A 17,866-nucleotide genomic window follows, 5' to 3' on the forward strand; every position below is an offset into this window, starting at 1 on the left:
TCATATAAAAACGAACTTGGAAAATATATATACCAACGAAATAAATAAAATATATATATATATATATTTTCCAAGTTCGTTTTTATATGAACGAAATTAATTTTTTTTATCCTATTTCGTTTTTTAATACACGAAATGAAAAAAAACTTATAATTTCCTATTTTATTTTTTAATACACGAAATGCAAAAAAAAAAAATTATAATTTCCTATTTCATTTTTTTATTCATGAAATGCAAAAAAAACATATTTCGTTCATATTTTTTTAGACCAAAAGGTGGAAGGAGGGTATTTATGAGCCTTTTTCAATAGATTAAGGGTATTTTTGGACCTTTTCCGATAAAAAAAACAAAAAAACATATTCTGTTAGTTTAAAGGGTATATTTGAGCCAAAAACAAACCTTAAGGGTATTTTTAGACCTAAAAGGTGGATGGAAGGGTATTTTTAGACCAAAAGATGGAAGGAGGGTATTTATGAGCCTTTTTCAATAGTTTAAGGGTATTTTTGGACCTTTTCCGTATAATTTATGGTATAAGTATTCATTAGGTGTATAATTTGGAAAGCTCATTATACCAGTGAGGGAAGCTGTGTTCGTACACCGCACTTATATATAATGAAAATGAAAAAAATGTTCATCATAAAGCGTAACGAGCTTTCCAGTATTCACAAATCACAATTAGACTAATCTGACAGAAGGATAATTACTACATCACTGAGGTGAAATCACATCACTATGCAAGTATGAATGCCATTTTCGCCAAAAAGCATCTAACACATATTTGATTTTGGAATAAATTCTTGATGACTAAAATAATCAAACGCGTGCTAATTAATCAATAATGAAATTATTGACCAAAACATTAGTACCTCCCCTATATAAAAATTTAAATTACATCTAGACTTTTAAGCACCTCTTACATGTACGCATATTCTTGTACAAACCAAACACTCACCTACAACATCTTTGCTTGCTTGTTTGTATGTGCATACGTCGATACATGAGAAGAGAATAAATATTAAATATTATGACATATGTCTACGTGAAATATAAAAATAGTTAGATAAAATGTACAAGTTATATATCTCATGGTACAAGCATTCATTGCGTGTATAATTTGGAAAGCTCATTGTACAAGTGGGCAGCTGTGTTCATACCCCCACCACACTTATATATAATGAAAATATAATCAAATTTTGCTTTTTCTTCAAAATTTTCGACCAATATAGAATTTATTTCAACTTATACAAAAAGTGTTTAACAGAATGACGGATTATCATAATATTATTACACATCAGTACAACTATGTACATTCTAATCTTAATGAGAATATATTATATTGTTTTCACTTTTTTAAATTTAGAAATAACATTACTACTTATAATAAGGGGGAATTTAAAGATTTTGTAGTCACTTAGTTAGATTCTAACTAATGATTAGGCTTTCCTTTTGACTTTCTTAGCCTATTCTCATTTTCCACTTTATTTTCTTGCCCATTTCTATGTGGGTCCCTAAAATTGGTATATATTAATATTCATAATACTTTTTTGTGAATCTTTTTTATATGGTACTTTTAGTTTTTATATTTAGTCCAAATAGATATTTTTTATATATAATTAAGAAGATATTAATAGTTTTATATATATCAAATTTATCATTATTTAGATAAGTGAATTTTTACACAACCAAATAATCATATTAAATGGGACTCTTTAATTAAGGTGATTTAGTAAAAATGCTTCTTACTTTCTAAGGATAAGTAATTTCTTAAGGAGTGTGTCTAAGCTAATATGTACCGAGTTGACTATTAGATTACCCTTTATATTATTTGCCATTGTACATTTTGACAAATTTTAAGCAACTTTGGAAAGTGCATGCATTTGTTTGAAAATAAAAAGGAAGTCGAGATAGACTCTAAGAAAAATATTGTTTTCTAACTTAAGGGCCCGTTTGGCCATAAATACCAAAAACTTTTTCATTTTTTTTTTGGAATTTTTGAAGTTGGAGTTGTGTTTGACCATAGTTTTTAAAATTGTAGTTTTTGGTGAAATGTAGTGTAAAAAATTGAAAAAAGTTGAAATTTTTTGAAGGTTTTTCTTGTTTTTAGTATTCCGGAATACAACTCTGAAAAAAATTGAATAATTTTTATGGCCAAACGCTAAAAGTAAAAAAAGTGAAAAAAATTTCCAGAAAAAAGTGAATAATTTTTATGGCCAAACGCCAACTTACAAAAACTTCTATATGATTCAATATATTAGAAACAGTGAGAAAGTGTCGAACTACTTTTACAGCTATTATAATATTACAAAAACAAAACAAAATGCAAGAGTAGAAAAAAAACACAATAAAAAGTTATAAATATAAATTTTAATATATTTTGAGTCCGGACTCAGCATGGGTCGAGCGACACTAGTTTTAGTTATAACGGGAAAATGAAACACAGTGCACAGACATTCACACATGGAAAAAAGTGTACAATAGATACTGAATTGGACTTTCTATATTTGTTTGACAATGATTGAAGGACCCCCTCTCATAAATAACAGTTCCTACCAAAATTAATAAGGAGCTCCGGAGGATAGACATGTATAATTTCTAAAATATTTTTTTATTTAAATTTTCTATTTGAATTGATTTTTTAAAATATCAATTTTTGACTTTTGACTTATTTTTATATTTTTTTTACCTAAAAATAAGTGTTTTTAAACACTCTTTTTCTTTGCTAAATATCACAAATATTAGAAAAGTGCTTAAAAGTCAATAAACACTTACTTTTTTATGCATGATCACATCGTGTTATTTCTTAGGTGACCTAATTAATAATATAGAAATTTAATTAAACTCATGCGGACAAAATTAAGTAGATGTGTGGAGCGAAAATACAAAATCAGCCCATTTACGTTTGTTGTAATACCTCACTCAGAGATGAATAACTAAAGAATATACAATTTTATTTTCTTATTTCATTTAACATTCCTAGGGTCTAGAGTCTTAGAAAGGTATATCTATTATAGGCTTATTGTTCAAGAAGTAGATGAAAATGTATAAATTAGGGTTTTGTTGATGGTGAAAGTTAAATTGAATGAAGTCTGACGGAACAATAAAAGCAGAAACAGTGATAAAAGTTGTCGGTTAGCGTAGGACGACAGACAAAATAGTACAACTATACCTAGCCACATTTTATTGATAGAGTCTACACATGAAAAGCTCACGGCGTTAAATCTACATACTAATTAGACCTAGCTACTGGCCTTTTAACCCTCCCCGCTAGTCCATCCTTAACTAATTCGTCCGTCCCATTTTATGTAATGCACTTCGACATAAATTATGTGATTATAAAACAACTCATAAAGAGTGAAATATAAAGTTTAATGTTAGATGTTATCTAAAATTAGAATCATAGGGGTTGAAGCTATAGTTTTATTTACGGATTAGGCAAAATCAAGTGGCTTAACCATATATTATATGTTTAAAGAGTCATTTAATACTTATAAATAAACTTTTCTAGAATCTCAAATTCATAATGTAGGAAGATAAAATTGCTTTACAGACCAATTAAAAAATGAAGTACATCTCATAAATTGGGATAGAAGATTTACTTTATAACTATTGGAGTATCTGCTGTCCAGTAGCTTTTGTTGCGTTCCATCAAACCTAATGAATCATATCTTCTGTTTGTCTATAAATGTTTGCCTTGACTCTTCACTGGCTACTGCCAATAATTGTTTAGGGGTTTCCATCACTCTTAAAGTGGATGAGGATTACGTTTTTAAACTGTTAAAAGGAATAGTTGATGTTGATATATATGAACGGAAAAGAAGTTGTTTAAAAGATAGATTTTTAAGAGTAAAAGATGGGAAAGTAGAAACACAACGAACAGAAGAAGAAAGAGTACATCGTCACCGCACTTGAATTTAGAAACCCTTCAAATCTTTCCGTCGCTTCTCTACAGTATTTTTAGAGCGATAGTGATGGAAACAATAGAAAGCTCCCATCAAGCTTTCGAAAGGCCAATGCTGTAGTGCTACTAGTGTTTAATTGTTTATCAGCTATTTTAGTTCTTCAAGATTTCATACAGAGAAATTCTAAGGTTAAAAAAATGTTCCCTTTCGGAAACAGTAGAAATGGGAACCCTATTCTCCACTATTCAGTACCATCCTTTCACAGCTCTCTTGGCCTCAATGGCAACCAAATACTCCTTCATCAACACCAAGATCAGCTCTCTACTCATCATTACTTAGCCCCAAATGCTCACTTAATCGACAACAGCAGCTCGTTGGTCTTTGCAAATTACAATGTCATCAACAGCAACAAGTCATTTCAAGACCCTTCCAATAAAAAGAAACCTTTGAAGAAGGATAGGCACAGTAAGATTTTGACATCTCAAGGGCATAGGGATCGGAGGGTGAGGTTGTCGATAGGGGTTGCTCGTATGTTCTTTGATTTGCAAGACATGCTTGGTTTCGACAAACCAAGTAAAACCCTTGAGTGGCTATTCACTAAGTCCAAATTAGCCATTGAAGAGCTCACTGATCAAAATGCCAAGATCAAGAGTACTATTAATTCAGAATGTGAGGACGAGGTTGTTACTGCTGCCTCAAAACAAATGAAAGAGGAGGAGGCTATAGTTGCAAGAGAGTCAAGGGCCAAGGCTAGAGCAAGAGCTAGGGAAAGAACTATCAAGAAAATCTGGACCCAAATTGAAGCCAAATCTAACTCAAAGGAGCACACAAAGATGGAAGAAATCAAAGAAATGAATAACCCAAATATGAAGTCCTCCTTGGGTTTTCACTCGAATCTCATGAGTGGTCCGAATAAAGATGCTGCAGCTTCACATTACAACAATTATGCACGAAATTGGGATCATGACAACGTTAATCGAACAATTATGAGTTCCGGCTTAAGTGCACCCATCGCTGCTACCATTTGTTGTACCTCATCGCAAGGTAAAACCTCTAACGAAAGTACTATAGTACAATTTAGCCATGTACTTCCAGCAGTACACATTTGTAATTCCAATATATCTTTTGTTTAATTTGCAGTTCAGAAAGCATGGGACTCGTATCACGGCAGCCAAATCTAAAGGGAACAGTGTAAGCATAGTATTTCCTTCCCGTTTTCTAGGTTTATTTTGTATTACTATAGAGGTTGCCTTCCGTCGTTGTTTTTGCAATCCCTCTCTCAGCCATAAGTATTGGATGTGTGCTGAACATTTTGTATGCAAAACATTTCTATGCAATTTCCATGCTTGTAATATATATGTATCAATCGGTGCACTAAAAGTTCTGGAGTTTTTGGTGGAGTACTACTGTATTGGAAGTAAAACAAGATCACAAGTGAATTTAAAAACCAACCAGAAGATCTCAGAATCCTGCCTGTTGCCATACGTACCCCGAATTCGATCGGGTGAAATAACAGCCAGTTAATTCCAGAAATTGAACTGGAATCGGCTGGGCTTTCTCTGGTGAGTTTCTCTAAGTCATACACATCATTTGCAAGTTTTCTATATTCCAAAACATGGGGCAAAAGTATGTTGACCTTTAGCTTAATAGAAATTAATTAAGCTGGAGGATCATACTTTCAACTTGACCAATGAGAAAAGAAGGAATACTAAAACCAGATCAGAAACACTTGAGTTCTTCACATAACAAATTAAGGGCAAAATTCACCTGAGAGATAACTTACCCTATCAAGAACTGGTATCAGCCACAAATGTAAGCCCTTCTCTGATCTATCAGCCATAAATCTCACATGAAAAGAAGTCAAGTTACTTGCATATTAATTCTAATGAAACTTATTAAATTAAAATATTAATATAGGTAGAGGACTTCTGAATCTATAAACATCTACCACCTCTTTTTTAGTTAAAGTCCATCATCCAGGCTACATATTAACCCAGAAATATACACTGAGGAGGACATATACTTTAGCCTCCATGCTTACATGTAGTCCTCATTCTATAGAGATTATGTGCAAAAAAAGTAGCTTGTGATAAAAGGCGGACTCCTCACCCTTTGATATCTAAGTTCTATAAAAAGTTTAATTAGAAGCCACCTTCGAATAAGTGGGGGGTTAGGCATGACCCCTACCTCGTAAGTAATAAAAAGTAGCAAATACATGTGCTAGAGATATGTTACCTAACCTCTTCAAAGTTCTATATTTGCTTAAAACATACTAACCCTAGCTACTGTAACTCATAATTTTAGCCCAAATAACAGTTTTGAAAAGAAAAAAAAAGAGATGCAAATTACATAACTGATCATGAGTGGACGTTGTTAAATATTATAATATACTTCAATAATTTAGTATTGCCATATACATCTAACATAGTAAGCATATTTGTCTGCTCAAAGGCACAATTTGTCATAAGGAAACATGTTAGCATTCTGTTGTGTTGTGATTGATCAAGTTGCTTGGCCTATTTGCTAAACATTGTTAGGTTCACTAGTTCTTATTCCTTTATTTTTCTTTGATTTTGATTTTCTTGTATTTTTTCTTTCCCTGCTTTAGGGGTATGGTTCATGCCCTCCTCACTCTTACCTTCCTTGGAGCTATATATATTAAAGGAAAAAACATAGGGTTGATCTACTTCTAAGTATAACTTCTATAAAAAATTAGTCCTTTCAACAGACATATAAGTGCTGATTTAGGTTGCTCAGTTAACATTGTCATATTGAGAGAGCACGTAAGGCTGTCAGCATCCCACCAAAATCTTAAGGCAATGGGTGAAGTAGCCTGTGACTATTTTAAACCCCTTTGGAAGGTTTTATACACCCAAAGAGGGGCAATATTCCTCTAAGGTTTTGGGTTAGATGTTCACATTCTTTCTCATGGTGTAAGATCACGGTGAGATCCTGGATTCAAGTAGCCCTGTCACCCCATTGGACCACACATGAGGGAGCGTGTAAGCAAATATAAAAATGTTCATCTCTAAGCTAAAGCTTTAGATGAGGTGATCACATAATTGAACGAATAGCAAGGCTTATGCATCTCTAAGCCATTGGCTGCCTTTATTTGAAAATTTAAGGGTGTCATAAAAGCTCAGTTATCTTTATGAGCTATACTGCACAAGTTTGTGATCTTAAATTCTTGCTATGTACTGTTCTTTACATTTTTGTCATGATTAGCTAGCTCCGCTCACTGAAGGCCCCAATATATGCCCTAGCTAGATGCCTCCAGTTATTGAAATGATATTTAGAAGACACTTACATGTGCACATCATGTGAAAATATCAAAAGGCTCCTTCTGCTTACTGTGTTGCATACCACTAGGAATTACATGGCTTAAAGCGCATAAATCACTTAAAACTTATCTTGTATAATACAATTCTCAGTATTTTATGTTGCATTAGATAGTTGTAAGAATCTGGAACTCTGCACCAGGCAGAACCAGAAAGAGATTATTGACAATTAAAGATGTCCCCACCTATCTCTCTATTGCTAGAATCCATCTTCAGAAATGTATAGTATATGTTATACTTTTCTACACCAGCATAATTAGTTTTACACCAGCACTAAATTAGAATCTTCTTTCCTAGTGGATGTCTTTCAAAGCGTCTATGATTATACACAGGTCACTTTGTGTTATATATGATTCTTTGTTTCACTTTATGTGATGTAATTTTTGAAGTTTGTCGTTTTAAAGGTGTCATTATAATCGTTTGATGTCATAACGTTTGTGTGGCTATAAAAAACTTCTTATAGCCAATTATTTTCAAAATATAAAAATGATGTCACGTAAACTAATTAAAAGGGAGAGAATACTAGTTATAACCCTCCACCATGATTTTGCTCGTCAAAATGGTTAGTCGGCCACCCACCCAAGGGCGAAGCTACCAGCATGCACGTCTACAGGTTTGACAGAACCTAAAAAAATTGGTTGAACTTGTATTTGTGTTTATAAAACCCCTCAATATATATAAATACTTTATTTAGAACCCAATAAATTATTTTTTCTAGAATTCTAAACCCAAAACTCAAAATTCTAACTTTGACTCCACCCCCACTATTGATAGAACTTGCAGGAGTAAATGTTAAAACTAAAATTTCTAACTGGTGATGGAGAGGGTACCAAAGCTATTCTATTACCCATATTCAGGGATACCTCCTTGTTGAGCTACTGTTGTACCTGCCAGCACTGGGTCAAAATCCTTTGCAGTTTCACTGAAACTCCAGCAAACCTTTTTGATGGGAGAGATTGACCGTCTCCCAATTAACTAAGCAAAAACTTTTAATGCAAATCATTTGGCTGCCATAAAGTTTGGTGCGGTTTCTTTGACTAGAAGATAATTGTGTGCACCAAATTTTGAATTGGATCAATTCTGCACTTGTTTGATAAAAATCTTATATTATCAGGTTACTTTAAAACTAACTACAAGTAATTGTTAAACATGAATATCCTAGAGAAGATGATATGTAACATGTTTTAACTAGTTAAACTACGTTGATTATGCAGAAGTTCTTTATTATATTGTCATGTATAAATCTTAAATCTTTTGTACGAAGTTAGTGGACAATATAATTCAAGACTAGAACATTTTAATGAAGAAATTGCACGTTTTATCCTTCAAATGAGTGGGTCTTTAATTTTTACCCTTTGAATAGGTTGGTCTTTAATTGTTGCTCTTTAGCAATCGAACTTATGCCTAGTGGGACATAAGTTCTTTAGTCATGCGGGGCATAATTTGTGAAGTATTATGATTTTGACAATATAAATTTATGCCATGCGAAAAAATTGTTTGTTGTGAGGGTAAAAAATTAAAGACCAGCACAAAATAGGGTCATAAGTGCCAATGATTCCATTTTTTTCTCAGATTATAAGCTATATTGCGGTATAATATCTTTGTAGGATTTTATATTATTTGGTAGCATATTTGTAAGGAGATAATTACCATATATTAGTTAGTTTTCTTGTTTCACTAGGATCTCAGTTTCCTTGTTTCACTAGGGTTCAAGATTGTATCCTATATATATTCTCTCTTGGTGAATGAATGGGACAAGTCAAGATTGTATAGTTTCTACATGGTATCAGGCCACACATTTTTTTTTCTTCTCTTCATCGTAAATTTCCATGGCCGGTGACGACGTCCCTCCTCCACCACCACCCAAAATTGAGTCTAATTCTCCCTATTTTCTCGGTCCTCAAGACCGACCCGGGGACTATATCACGCCTACTATTTTCAAGGGCGACAATTTGATGAATGGGCAGCCGACATACAAATGGCGTTGGAGGCACGACGTAAATTTGAGTTCTTGGACGGCACTATCACTAAACCGCAGCCTCCTTGTACAAAGTCCGATTGGACTGCAATTAACGCGATGTTAATCTCTTGGATCACAAATACCATTGATGCTGATGTCAAATCTTCCTTGTCAAAATTTAGGGAGGTCAAACCCTTTTGGGATCACCTTAAAAGGAGGTTCGCGCAGACTAATGGACCACGAGTTCAACAGCTTCGGTCTTCCCTGGCTAAATGTGAACAGACCAAAACCATGTCAGTGTCCGTATATTATGGAAAATTACATGCTCTATGGAAAGAATTGGATCATCATGAGCCCCTGATTTCTTGTACTTGTTGCTCCGGTTGTACGGCAGGTCGTTTACATAAGGTTCGTCGTGAGCAATCTAAACTTCATGATTTTCTGATGGGTTTGTATTCCGAGTATTACTCTTCGTTGCGGACTAATATATTGTCTCAAGATCCGTTACCAAGTCTTGATAGGGCTTATCAGCTTGTGATTCAAGAGGAGCGTGTTCGTACGGCCAAACAAGAATCCGAGACACAGCCGACCGAGGCTCTTGGATTTGCGGTTCGTGCTACTGCAGGACGGAGTCGTGGTTCTGCAGATCGTCCTGTGTGCTCACTTTGCAAGAAGGTAGGACATGTGACTGAAAAATGTTGGTCGCTTTTGGTGTGCTTTCATTGCAAGAAGCGTGGTCATGATGTTAGTAAGTGCTATGACATCGTGGGTCATCCCGAAGGTTGGACTGAAAAGAATGGAAGGCTGTCTTCCGCTGGTCAAGGTCGTGGCTTACTGCGTGCAACTGCCACGCCTTCACCCGTGGCAAATTGTGTAACAACCGCATCAAATAACCCTGTCGTCGGTCAGCACTTTACTTCCGATCAATGGAAGACTATTACGGGATTTTTTTGTAATGCTACAATTCCCGAAAATCGCTTGAATGGTAAGTTTGATGTTTTTTCTTGGATTATTGACACTGGTGCTACTCATCATGTTACCGGTTTGAAATCTTGGTTGTTTGATGTCCATACGGTTGATTGTCCTGTTGGTTTGCCTAATGGTGAAAAGGTGTTTGCTTCTTTGGAGGGTTCTGTTCGACTGTCAGATAAAATCACCTTACATCATGTCCTTTAAGTGCCTTATTTACGTTGCAACTTACTCTCCGTCCCCCAACTTACTGATAATTTACATATTATTGTCTCTTTTATTTCTTATATGTGTGTTATTCAGGACCCACTGAAGGAGCTGATTGGAACGGGAGTTAGGAGGGACGGACTATACTATTTTAGCAAACTGGACGTGGTGCAACATGTGTCTACTGTCGTGGCAACGTCCGCATTGGAATTGTGGCATCGACGATTGGGGCATCCTTCCGAGAGAGTGGTTAAGTTGCTTCCTCATGTCAGTAGTGATAAGAGTAGTTTAGCAAAGGATTGTGAAGTGTGTTTACGTGCTAAGCATCCTAGAGACAAATTTCCTTGAAGTGATAATAATGCATCTAGAATATTTGAGAAAATACATAGTGATTTGTGGGGCTCATATCGCCATGTTTTGTCGTGTGGAGCTCGTTATTTTTTAACAATTGTTGATGATTTTTCCCGAGCTGTTTGGATTTACTTGTTGGTTGATAAAACAGAAGTGTTTCCGATGTTTATGGCTTTTGTTGCTATGGTTGATCGACAATTTAATCAAACAATTAAAGTTGTACAGAGTGATAATGGTACCGAATTTAATTGTTTGATCGATTATTTTTCCGCCACTGGTATTTTGTTTCAAACCTTTTTGCGTGGGTACTCCGCAACAGAATGGAAGGGCAGAGAGGAAGCATAAACATGTGTTGAATGTTGCGAGGGCTCTAAGATTTCAGGCCAATTTGCCTATTTTTTTCTGGGGTGAATGTGTTCTTGCTGCATCTCATCTCATAAATCGTACCCCACACCCAAATTGGAAAATAAAACACCTTTTGAAATTTTATTCAATAAACATCCTTCTTTTGATGCTATTCGTACTTTTGGATGTTTGTGCTTTGCTCATAATCAAAAAACTCAAGGTGACAAATTTGCTAGTCGGAGCAGAAAGTGTTTGTTTGTGGGATATCCATTTGGTAAGAAGGGGTGGCAGTTGTTTGATCTTGATACGAAGGAATTTTTTGTCTCTGGTGATGTAAAGTTTGTGGAGGATGTGTTTCCTTTTGCTTGTCCGGAAGATGTTAATATTTCGTCAAGTTTTTTTTATGAAGGTGCTTAAATTGATGGTGATTTTATGGTGTACGGGGATGGATTAGGGGGCGAAGTTGATAGTTCGGAGGCTGCCGAGCAGCAGCCGCAAACCACAGCCCAACCAGCGCCTGCTGGCAGCTAGGCCGAGCTGCAGCCAACGGCCACTGTCCAGCCCGCTGGCAGCGAGGGGGGGGGGCAGCAACACCATACCCCAGTCACGAATGTGAAAGGTGTCTTGGGGCGTGGTTTTCGGGAGAAATTTCCCTCTGTTGTACTTCGTGATTATGTGACACACTTAGTTTTTGCTAATAGTCCGTCTCCTACAACTCCTGTTAACAATCAATCCTCAGGTACTCCCTATCCTTTGGCACACTATATTAATTGTGACAATTTTTCTGTAAATTATCGTAAGTTTCTTGCAGCTATTATTTCGGGTAAGGATCCTAAGACCTTCAAAGAAGCCATGAAACACGAAGGTTGGAGACATTCAATGAAAGAAGAGATATGTGCATTGAAAGACAATGGTACATGGACTTTGGAACATCTTCCTCCGGGTAAGAAAGCACTTGGTAATCAATGGGTGTACAAGACCAAGTTTTTGTCAAATGGAGATGTGGAACGGCTCAAATCGCGCTTGGTTGTGTTGGGAAATCATCAACAAGCGGGGATTGACTACAATGAAACTTTTGCTCCAGTCGCCAAGATGACTACTGTTCGAGCCTTCCTAGCCATTGCAGCATCCAAAAATTAGGAACTTTACCAAATGGATGTTCATAATGCCTTTTTACATGGTGACCTTGATGAGGAGGTGTATATGAAGCTCCCTCACGAGTTTGAAAGTCCAGATCCTACGTTGGTGTGTCGTTTGCGCAAATCGCTGTATGGGTTGAAACAGGCCCCTAGATGTTGGTTTGCAAAATTGGTGACTGCCTTGAAAAGGTACGGTTTCCTTCAATCTTATTCTGATTATTCTCTTTTTACATTTAGTAGAGGGAATATTCAGATTAATATCTTGGTTTATGTTGATGATCTTATTATTTCTGGGAATGATTCCGCTGCACTTGCAACTTACAAAGCCTATTTGAGTGATTGTTTCAAAATGAAAGACTTTGGGTCTCTCAAATATTTTTTGGGTATTGAAGTAGCTCGTAGTTCATCAGGGTTGTTTTTGTGTCAACGCAAGTATACTCTTGATATTATCTCTGAAGCAGGATTGCTAGGTGCAAAGCCAAGTGGGTTCCCTATTGAGCAAAATCATAAACTTGGCCTTGCAAATGAAGATTTGTTGTCGGATCCGGAGGTCTACCGTATATTAGTCGGGCGTTTGATTTATTTGGGGGTCACTCGACCGGACTTGGCATATTCTGTTCATATTTTGTCTCAATTCATGCAAGAACCCCGGATTGAACATTGGGAAGCGGCCTTACGAGGGGTCCGTTATTTGAAAGGCACACCAGGACAGGGTATTTTATTACGTGCCGACAGTGAGTTGACTTTGCAGGGATGGTGTGATTCTGATTGGGCGGCTTGTCCGCTTACTCGTCGTTCGTTGACAAGTTGGCTAGTATTTCTAGGTCAATCTCCCATCTCTTGGAAGACAAAGAAGCAGCACACAGTTTCTAGATCTTCTGCAGAGGCTGAATATAGGTCCATGGCTGCGGTCACTAGTGAGTTGAAGTGGCTGAGAGGTATGTTATTGAGTTTAGGTATACAACATCCCAAGGCGATCAAATTGTTTTGTGATAGTCAGTCCGCTTTGCACATTGCAAAAAATCCGGTTTTGTATGAACGAACAAAGCACATTAAGGTAGATTGTCATTTTTTTCGTGATGCGATTAATGAAGGTTTGATTTCTCCGTCACACGTTTCGACATCTTCATAATTGGCAGACATTTTTACCAAAGGTCTCGGCAAAACTCAGTTTGACCTCTTGCTTTCCAAGTTGGGCATTTTTGATTCTCATGCTCCAACTTGAGGGGGGTATTGCGGTATAATATCTTTGTAGGATTTTATATTATTTGGTAGCATATTTGTAGGGAGATAATTACCATATATTAGTTAGTTTCCTTGTTTCACTAGGATCTCAGTTTCCTTGTTTCACTAGGGTTCAAGATTGTATCTTATATATATTCTCTCTTGGTGAATGAATGAGACAAGTCAAGATTGTATAGTTTCTACAAGCTAAGTTTCTCTTCTTTTTTTCTTCCCCTTTTTGGACTCAACCTTTTTTTTTGTCTTTTCTTCACCAAACGATTATGTGAGGAATGAATGAGCCCTTGGTAATCTCACAGAGGGTCACAGTGTAGTCATATATACTCAAAAGAGTTTAACTTAGTGTATTGACAGTATATAGTTTTTTATTACACTACTAAACTAACCTATGATAGTCTGCTACTTTGGTTATAGCACATTCGATGACATGCATATTTTTCAAAAAAAAAAAAAAAAATTGGTTTCTTTTTCCATTTTGAATATTGAATGGTAGAACTTAGATTCTAAAGAACCTTTTTCAAGAAAAGAAGATTGTACAAATAGTCTGCTACTTTGGTTATAGGCTTATAGCACATTCGATAACATGCATATTTAAAAAAAAAAAAAAAAAAGAATTGGTTTCTTTTTCCATTTTGAATATTGAATGGTAGAACTTAGATTCTAAAGAACCTTTTTCAAGAAAAGAAGATTCTACAAAAAAATAGTATTCCTCTCTTTTAATTTGTTTATCTTATTTTTCACCTTAATCTATTTAAAAAAGATCTTTTTTTTTTGTAAATTTGGCAACTCTTTAATTTGAACATTTCACGTGACATGTTTAAGACCATAAGATTAAAAGGTATTTTCATACGCTACACATACCTTTGACTTTTTCTTTTCTATGTTTCTACATCGGTTATATTTCTCTTGAGCCAAGTGTTTATCGGATACAACCTCTGTATCCCATAAAGGTAAATGTAAGGTCTGCTACATTTTACCCCCCCCCCCAGCAGACCCCACTTGTGAGATTACAGTCATTACACTGGGTATATTATTATTATACAGAAATATTTAATTAAGATCACAAAATTCAAAAGTCTTCTTTACATTAAAAACTCATCATCAAGTCAAACTAATTAAGACAAACAAATAAAAAAGACGGAATGCAAACTTAATCTAAAGTAAGAGTAGCAAGAATCAAGTGAATAAACCAATTTAGCAATACGAACAGTATATGAAATTCAATACAGAAGACGTACAGTAGATTTGTGAGAATCTTAACGGAACTCAAGTCCTCGAGTGCTCTTTAGTAGCTTTAGTTTATGGACTATGGCCAGGAATTTCATCATTACACCTTACTCTCTAGAACACAAAGGAGAAAACCCATTTGCTTTCTTTAAATTTTAGCTTTTTGCCTGAGTAAATACCATATTAACTATAAGCAAGCTTCTTTTTAACGGTATATAAGCGACAAAAACAGAACTGTTATTTCTACCCTCTCATAAACATCATCATGATCACTTTTTTTTTTTTTGTGTGTGTGTGTGTATGTAGTTAAAATAGACTAATATTAGTACTAGTAATTAAATAGCGGCATGAGTAGTCAAAAACATAATAAAGCAGTAAAAAATATCAAATGCAGTTCAAAATTTAAACACATGTAACTTTCGAGTAAACTCTTATAGTTTAAAATCGGCCCAGAAAAAATATGCAACTTTATATCATTTTAAGCATCTCTACACCATAGTAATAAAAACGTGCATATGTGTCCAGCTACACTACAGAATTCTGCTCATCCACCCAAACTAATTAAACAGTAAGTAGAAATCTTGCAAAAAATGAGATTTTACATGAGTACTCACCTTGAGCTCAAGCCTCAAGTGGTTGCTTCTGATGAGTCTCATTTTCCAGATCAATGAATTCTTTTAGATTATGAGGAGAAAGAGAAATTGGAAGTAACAAAATATGGGCTTTGACGTTTTTTAGGCGTTTCCTTATGTTTCTATTGACCATGTTAAGTCGTCTGGTCAAACTTATGCTCTGATGGAGACCCAAGAACTCACGGTCCTCTGATAGCATCATGTAATAATCCTTATTTAATTATATCCTTTCACTTCAGGTAGACAAGTAATGAGTACTACAAGTACTCCTACATTTAACACAAACAATAATATATATAACTGCAGTTTTATATTTTTTTAATATATAATTAATGACATCTCTGTACAAATACAATTATAGAAATTAAAAGAAAAGATTCAGTACCTAGTTTTAATGTCTAGCGTAAATCCTGTAACGAATAAAAAGTTAAAAACAAGTGCACAGAAGAAACTTTAGACAGGAGAGACTGTTTAGTTTTCCTCTTTTTCTCAGTAAAATTAAAGTTACTCCCATTTACTTCCATTAATCACAAGTCCAAAAATCTGAGTAGTAATAGTTCTTGACATCTTGTTGGTCCAGCAACCAACATTAAAGAGAAAGAAATGTGTAGGCATGCATTCCCAATACTCAGAACTCAGAAGATTTAGTAGACCTTGGACTTTATCCTATTTGAGGTTTGATGAGAAATAAAGTATTTGAAGATTTGGAAATTACTTAAATTTTTCATTTTAAGTTGAAGTGAAAATAATGAGCAAATAACAAACACTTACCCCCTCTGTCTCAATTTATGTGGCACAGTTGTAATTTCGAGATTCTAACTTCTAAACTTTGACCGTAAATTCGGACATAGAAGCTGTAAGTTTTTTGAAATACCATTTATATATTTGAAAACTATGTAAAAAGTATTATAAATCACAATAATTAACAACTTAAAATATTTAATAGACATATACCCGTAAAAAAAAAAAAAAAAAAAAAAAACTTGGTTGATTCTCGAATTCCAACTGTTTTACATAAATTAGAGAGAGGGAGTAATTAATACAATACTCTCCTTATTACTTAATTATAGCTTAGACATGTCTTCTCACAAAGGGGAGCTGATTCATTTTCATGGGCTAAACATATGAAAGTTTTCATTAATAATAGATGTCAGTAAACTTGAACTCAGGATTTTCCGTGGGCATGTATGACCATCCCATCTAAAGAGTTTAAATTGTTATGAAAAAAACACTTACATATATTTACTTAATCGTATCTTCGAGGGTTCTCCAATGAAAGAAGTTTTTCCCAAAGAATCGCCTTTTAGTGATCTCCCCACTTATTAGTGAGTTAAAATTAGCTAATAACAACATAATCCGTCCAAGTTTTGACGATTTAATGATCCACTCATTTATTACTTCAACCTATTTGATCTATCTTATTCAGCCTATTGGAAAGTTGGGCTAATTTGCGCTAAATAAATAACTCAAATTAATTCATGAGAAATTATGTTAAATTATTTCAATTTTTTTCGTCGGACAAGTCATATATAGCCATATTACTGATAAAAATATTAGGTAATTAAATAAATTATAAAAAACGTAAACAAAAAAAACTAAAACTTGGTAAGAGTTGGATGGGTTGGTTATGACCGGTTATTAGCCTAACTTTGCCCAACTCATCTCAACCCAATTAATCTTTAGACAAATTTCCCAATTATTAAACCATCTGTCTATTAACTTCGCCTACTTTCACTCGTCTAAATTTAGCTCAGCAGCCCCCCTCGCTCCCCCAATTTGAGACCCCTTCTACCTATTATAATTACCCCCTGATGCCTTTAACATAATCCTTATACGTACCAAGTCTCTCTGTAGAACTAGAAAGAAAAATAAATTTTGTACAGGTTTCAATTTAATTTGATTATTTCGTTTCACAGCCAGCCATCCGATGCAACACGGGATCGTTGATTCACTTTTCAGTCGCTTTGAAAGCAGACCAGATGGGACAGGCTAGATTTGTTTAATTAGTTTAATCGATTCTGTATTTTGTAGAATATTTTACTCTGCAAATTTGACCGAATATATGAATAAATATTGAAGTTGAAACTTAGGTTAGCCATCATGAGTAGTTAAATGGTTATTCCTAAATCCTAACGAGTTCCGTGCATACCTTTTCATTTACTTTGGTCAAATCATATTATTTTATCTTGCTCTAGATATAGCTTTAGGTTTTAGATATGAATTTCAAATGTCTTAAACGAGACATTAGAGATATCTTTTTACTCCAGCTCACTGCAGATACAGAGGAGTTGTACGCCCATATCTTAGCTGGAGAACCACGAAACCCAAACCACACTTTTACTACAGGATTCGACAACCATTACTAATGTTCTTATAATTTTATTAATTTAGTACAATTGCAAATATGTTCGTGTCACATAATGCGACGACAAGACTGAAAATTTGGTGGAAGATATGGGTACCAACTACCACAGAAGCTGTAGCTGGGGAAGCCAGAAAACGATAGTGTAGAAACTCTAAAACTTGAGAAAATCATTCAATAAATTAGTAACCCCTA

The 17,866-nt window shown here is 34.8% G+C and overlaps 1 protein-coding gene across 2 annotated transcripts; it reads left to right on the forward strand.

Moving 5' to 3' along the window:
• The first annotated feature begins 3,673 nt into the window (after positions 1 to 3,673).
• Positions 3,674 to 10,863, forward strand: LOC132624891 (transcription factor CYCLOIDEA-like). Of its 2 annotated transcripts, XM_060339631.1 has the most exons (3): positions 3,674 to 4,943; positions 5,040 to 5,090; positions 10,470 to 10,863. In XM_060339631.1, exons 1-2 carry the CDS (start codon positions 4,097 to 4,099, stop codon positions 5,078 to 5,080), a joined length of 888 nt encoding a protein of 295 aa, XP_060195614.1. In that variant the 5' UTR covers positions 3,674 to 4,096; the 3' UTR covers positions 5,081 to 5,090; positions 10,470 to 10,863. The 2 variants fall into 2 exon arrangements, with proteins under 2 accessions (XP_060195614.1, XP_060195613.1); XM_060339630.1 differs by lacking the exon at positions 10,470 to 10,863 and having other exon boundaries at positions 3,676 to 4,943; positions 5,040 to 5,289.
• Positions 10,864 to 17,866: the final 7,003 nt, after the last annotated feature.

Source organism: Lycium barbarum, chromosome 12 (genome assembly GCF_019175385.1).
Source record: "Lycium barbarum isolate Lr01 chromosome 12, ASM1917538v2, whole genome shotgun sequence".
NCBI lineage: Eukaryota > Viridiplantae > Streptophyta > Magnoliopsida > Solanales > Solanaceae > Lycium > Lycium barbarum.

Coding starts and splice junctions, on each gene's coding strand:
- LOC132624891 (XM_060339631.1), top strand. CDS start 4,097: ATGTTCCCTTTCGGAAACAGTAGAAATGGGAACCCTATTCTCCACTAT. Junction 4,944..5,039: donor TTGTTGTACCTCATCGCAAG/GTAAAACCTCTA, acceptor TTTAATTTGCAG/TTCAGAAAGCATGGGACTCG.